Below are 6,399 nucleotides of genomic sequence, written 5' to 3'. Positions count from 1 at the left end.
TTTTTTTTTTTTTTAACACTGCCATGTTGTCTATGAGTTTCTTCCTCTTGCTAACATATTAATTTGTATTTTCTGTTTACTTTTATTCTTTTTGCTTTTTTTCTTTCCTCCTTTTCTTTGAGGGGTGAGTATTGTTACATTTTTATTTTTATTTTTTTCACTGATCTGGAAGCTTTAATTTATATATCTTATTGTTATGACTATTCTTGATTTTAGGATATATTCTTTATATGAAATTTCTTTAACAAAGCCTAAAGTGATTTAGTATTTCTACTTTTTTGAACATGAGAAAGACCAAAGTACCATTTAATTATTTTTTGGTCCTGAGTTACGGTTGAACATTTTAAAGAGTTTTAAAGTTAGTATCTTGTTATGATACTTATAACTATTAAGATGATATATTTCATTATTTTTCTTACCACTGTTTTTTAAATTTTATGCTTTCCTTCTTGGTTCCCTTATCCCCTTGCAAAGGTTGACTCTTTAATCAATTGTTCTTAATCAATTGTTTACTTATTTAGAAAAGATCTGTGGTGATGAGCTCCCACAGTATCTGTAAACTTAAAATGTTTTAAAATTGTTCTCACTTCTAAATAATAATTTATCTGGTCATACAATTTTAGAAATTTTTTTTTTTAATTTCTAAGTACAGGATGATTTTCCCTGTTTAGCTCCTGATATGTACTGTAGTGACTGAGAAGTCTGAGTGCAAGTAATGTTTTTTTAGTTTAATGCAGATTTAAAAAATGTTTCTTTATCTTTGATATTTGAAAATTTCAGTACGATGAGTGCAGGAATGAGTATATGTTTAATTTTTAATGCTCAGAATGCACATATATCATCATTTGCAGAAATTGTGTTATTTTATTCAAGTAATTCTCTCTTACTCCCTCTAATCTTTTCATCTTGAGTTTCTATTAAACACAACTAATGTTCACACTCCGTAACTTGACTACTACTTTTTATTTTCTATATAATTTACTCTATTTTGAGTTATATTTCAGGGCTTCTGATACATGAATTTTCTCTTTGACACTATGGCCAGTCTAGGTTATATTCTGCCTATTGGGCATTTAATTTAAAGTATTAATTTATTTTTGTCTTAAGTTTATACTTGCTAATATTTTCTTATTTCTTTCCTAGTGTATCTTAATATGTTTTTGATAGAATGTATTAGAAGTGTATGAAATTTAATTTTTTTGTAGAATTTATAAATGTAATTAGTTTTTGCTGTCTTTAGCATTATATTTATATGTTTTATTGTGCAGATTATTATTTTTTATTTTTTTATTGTTTGGGGATAGTAGTAATATTGTTATTATTGTTATTTATTTTATTTAAGTTCCGGGCTACATGTGCAGGATGTGCAGGTTTGTTACATAAGTAAACATGTGCTGTGGTAGTTTGCTGCACCTGTCAGCCCATTACCTAGATATTAAGACCAGCATGCATTAGCTATTTATCCCGATGCTCTCCCTCCCCTCACACCTCAACAGGCCCCAGTGTGTGTTGTTTCCTTTCATGTGTCTGTGTTCACGTTGTTCAACTGCCACATATAAGTGAGAACATGTGGTGCTTGGCTTTCTGTTCCAGCATTAGTTTGCTGAGGATAATGGCTTCCAGCTCCACCCATGTTCCTGCAAAGGACATGATCTCATTCCTTTTTATGGCTGCACAGTATTCCATGATGTATATGTACCTCATTTCCTTTATCCAGCCTATCATTGATGGGCATTTGGGTTGATTCCCTGTCTTTGATATTGTGAATAGTGTACAGACTATTTTCGAAAAGATTAGTAGACTTTACTTTTTAGGATTATTCTTTTCAAACTGTGTTTTTTGCCTTGCAGATGCCTTGTAATTTTTTGTTGAAAGTCAGACATGATTTACTGTGTAAAAGGCATTAATGTAAATAGTGTGAGCTTTTACATTATGTTTATCCAGCTAAGGATTATGTTATGCTTAGTATTTGCTGTAGCTGTAAATATCTGAGGCTGAAATTTTGTCTAATGTTCTGGTTTTTGCCTTTCTTATTGTATTTGGGTTTCCCTCGAGACTTCTTTTAAAATAGTGTCTGAGACATGCAGCTCTTTCAGTAGCATTAAGAAGCATTTCAGACTTTATTTCTGAAAATGAAGTAAAATTACAGAAATCTCTTTATAAATCTGTGTTGTCAATGTTATTAAGTTCAAGAATAGCTCAAACTGGTTTTAAATATCAGATGGGGAAAAACTTATCTACAATATCTTTATGTAAGGCAAAATCCATCAGTGACGTTTAAAAAGACCATAGATATCTCATACCTCTGTGTGGCTTGGTAAGAAAGAAGGCATTTTAAGTTGTATTTCCTAAAACTATAAATGATTTTCTACAAAAAGTAAATCAGAAAATCATCCAAAGGGGCAAGAATTCTGGGAAAGATGAAGAGAAATTCTTGATTAAAAAAAGGATTGAATTGTGATATTTAAAAGAAAATGACAATAATTTGGTGGTATAGCAATTTGTATGTATAGATTTCTTTTATAGGAATCTTGAATTTTTACAAAAGGGTATTATCAAATTTTGTTTATAGAAATTAGGAGGAGATTTCTCTATATATTGGAGCTAATATAAAAATTAAAACCTCTTATTTGTAGTTGATATAATCATTGAAAACATTCTGTCCTTTTAAATAAAATATTTGCATTTTAAGTCCGGTTTTGAAAACTTCAGAAATGTAATAGTTTTAGTCAGACAGAAAGAAGCTAATGTTTTCCTAAATTGCTTCTTTTTTCTTTTATATTTCAGGTTATTACGTATGGGTAGGAGCTAAGCATGCTTTTCCTCTGAACCATGTAGACAGCAGGGCTTACCTAAATAGCTCTGTGTGTCATTGCATGGGCAAGAGCTGTCATCTTCAATTCTATTATACTATGGAAAGCAGTGTCCTGAGAGTAAGACTGTATGATAATAAGGTAAGAAGAAAGTTGCATTTATTTCAAATTCATTGAATCAGTGAAGTTTCTAACTCTTGGCAACTTGTGTTTCGATTTCTCAGTTGCACATAAGCTTTTATTCTTGAACTTGACTTTATTTGGTATACTTTTAAAAAGAATTATTAAGAAACAAGCATAAGGGACACTCTCATGTACAAAAGTTAATGTGATAAGCTACCCAATATTATTTCATAAAGTTTTCAAAATTCATCAAAGTATATTAAAGAAACTGTAGCTCTAATAAAAATGAGATAGCTGAGATTCTGTATCGTGAGCTCTGTATTGAAGCTCTGATGTGATCTGTTTTGGGCATTACATCTATATATCATTAGAACTATAATGGTTGAAACTTGTTTTGGTAGCCATCGACATAATTTTCAAGACTGGTAATTATTGATTAAATATTGAAAAAATGGCACACTGGGTAGACTGAGTGCATTCTTCTTCTCTCTCTCCTTGTCCAACGTGCTCAGTAAGTTCTAAAGTGTAAAGTTGGGTGAGTACTCCAATTAGAAAAAGAGATAAAAAGAAACTGACAACTGATTCCATAGTATAGGAAAAAACCTGCTTTTTCTACTCTTATGCCCTCAGCACTCCCAATATCTTACTTCTGACACCAGATTCGTGTTTTTTTTTTTTTTTTCCAACACAGCATTTCAGTTCTCTAGCAGACACCAACTGAGTGTCCTATGATTTGCCTCAATTCTGACACTAGCTACCTGGAGATAGTGCAGATTCCACGGGTTGAGGTCTCAGGCCCACAATACTACCCCTACTTCAGATGTCAATCACAAGCTTCCTATTGTGAGCTGTGCCTCTTACCTACCAGCTATAAATTGCAGTTCCCATGGCCCCCTTCTTAGGTTTGATAATTTGCTAGGATGGCTCACAGAATTCATGAAAACATTTTACTCATGTTTACCCACTTATTATTAGAAATGTAGATGAACAATCATATGGAAGAGATGAGTAGGGCAAGGTATGTGGGAAGAGGGGTGGTGCTTCGCTTCCATGCATCCCCAGGTGTGCACCCTCTAAGAATCAGCACATGTTCAGCAATCTAGAAGCTCTCTGAAACCTGTACTGCAGAAATTTTTATAGAAGATTTGCCATGTAGGTATGATCAATTATTAGCTTCATCTCCAGCCCCTCTCTTCTTCCTAGAAGAGATGGGACTGAAAGTTCCAAGCTTCTAATCATAGCTTGATCTTTCTGGTGATGAGTCCCCTAAGATTCTGTTAATATCCCTATTGATTAGGAAATTCACAGGTTTTTGGGAACTCTCTGCCAGAAACTGGAGATGAATAAATATATTCATAATAAACAATACATAATGTATAATTACATGTAATATAATATATAACAAGTAATATATTATTTAATGTATCCAGATTTATATGGATTCACATAATTACATCTATGTGGATGTGAGATATCTATAGATATAGATATATATCTTTACACATCCACATAGATGTAAAAATATAGATAGATAAATATGGATGTGATATATATATACATACATCACATATCTATAGATGTGGGTGTGATATATATATATATCTTCCCACACATTCATATACACACATATATGTATGTAAAGTAATATACATATGCATATACATTCTTTTTTAATTGGATGCGATATAATTTTTCTGGTATTCTAGAACTTGTTATGTTTTTGTGATTTTTTTCAGTAGTACTTTGTAGTCACTGCCCTGCAATCTATTTAATATATTTCATTCCATTTGGTAAGGTGTGGGGGGAGGAAGGAAAGGGGACAGCATCTCCTTATCTTCCTGCAGCACTACAAACTGTCCAGATACATGGCATCAATTTTACTGAAAAGAAAGAGAGAAAAAATTTAACTGTATGCATATATATTCCACCATTCATGCCTCAATATTTCAGTTGCTGTCACCTGTGCTGTTTGAACCAATCCCAGTGAGCCTCCATGCAATCTGCAACATTCTATAATTTCCAGCTCCTTCTTCAATAAAGGCATAGTAGATAAATTCTAGAATAATTTCGTTGAGTTTAAATTATAGTTAAAAATGGTGAAATTATATATGTGGGCCTATGGTAATGCTTTTCAGATGACAGATAATTATTTCACTAAAATTGAATGAGTTCATAGCCTAAATTTAAGTAGAAATTTGTATTATAATATGATCTAATCCTGAGGATTATTTTAATCTGCTCTGAAAATGAGTGATGCATTTTAAAAGTTTCAGTGCATGTAGAATGGAATTATGTTTCTAATTATGAATGTGTGTATGTATTGTGTATGTAATTATGAATGTGTGTGTATTATGTAATTATGAATGTGTGTATGTAGTATGTATGTAATTATGATGTATATCGATTGGAATTACTGAAAATGAGCAGTGCTATTCTTCTGGTGGCTTTAGAACTATGCAAGAAAGGAGTGAAAACAAATTGGCTTCAAGTATTACATCATATATAAATGATGTTAGTTACCACACATCGTTAACTCTATTAATCAGTAATACAGTCATCAAGATTCTGTCTGTCATATTATAAGAAAAGAAGTTAATCATAGGGAAATGATCTAGTGCATTAACCAGAACCAAATGGTTGTACATCTTAGAGATTGTTGACTGATGCTTGATTCGTTAGACAGTATTCTGTGAGGTGTCCTGTCTTTTCTGACACTATTTGCTATCCTCTATACATATGTTACTCACTGATGCAAAATCTGCATCAAAGTACATTTAAGTCACAAGTCAGTGTTTTATCACACACTTAAAAGGACTCCAAAGTTATCATTTAAAAAAATAGCTCTTGATGAAAATGATGATTTACATCTTTCTATGAATAGAATGCTGTTTACTGTTGTGAATATCTGTTACTCTATAAATGTGAGCAGGTAAGCTAAGAAATATCTAGCAAGAATGCTGAAAATTGTTTTCTTTATTTCCAGAGGACATTAGAACTTAAAAAGTGAAAAACTCAGGGGAAGGCAAGTTGTTAAATACAAAGTTCACTCTTTAGAATCAACTGAATTGTGTAGCAATTAAAGTTTGTACCATCTGACTATTCTTGGGTTAGATCTGTGTCCATGATCTATAAAATAACACTCATAGCAACAGCCTACTTTTTATTCTGTGTAAAGTTTCCATATAATTATTTACCAAAAAAATTGTGTGTAATTTTTCTTTACAACCAAATTTACTTATAATTCTTTACCAGATTACACGGTCTTATTCCTAGATGTGATCAAAAGTAGTGAAACTCAACAACGTTGATTTTGGTACCCTTGATTTCTTTACTGGAAGAGAAAAGCATAGACTGGCATCTCTAAGAGATAGAGTGTTAATAAATATGTTAAATATTTTTCTTGAAAGTTAAATCAGCATTATTGATCCTGGACTGGGGGAGCAAAGATATGTTTTTTTTTAAA

At 31.7% G+C, this 6,399-nt stretch overlaps 1 protein-coding gene across 1 annotated transcript in view; it reads left to right on the top strand.

Annotated features, from left to right (window-relative positions):
- Positions 1-6,399, top strand: part of MALRD1 (MAM and LDL receptor class A domain containing 1) — a 725,579-nt gene that overhangs the window by 78,134 nt on the left and 641,046 nt on the right. Inside the window, exon 7 of the mRNA XM_011963908.1 lies at positions 2,788-2,954. Coding sequence (XP_011819298.1) covers positions 2,788-2,954 — 167 coding nt within the window. The remainder of the gene's footprint in view (positions 1-2,787; positions 2,955-6,399) is intronic.

Source organism: Colobus angolensis, unplaced genomic scaffold (genome assembly GCF_000951035.1).
Source record: "Colobus angolensis palliatus isolate OR3802 unplaced genomic scaffold, Cang.pa_1.0 Scaffold63, whole genome shotgun sequence".
Classification (NCBI taxonomy): Eukaryota; Metazoa; Chordata; class Mammalia; order Primates; family Cercopithecidae; genus Colobus; species Colobus angolensis.
The sequence above is the reverse complement of the archived record's forward strand: the minus strand, read 5'-3'. Positions and strand labels throughout refer to the sequence as shown.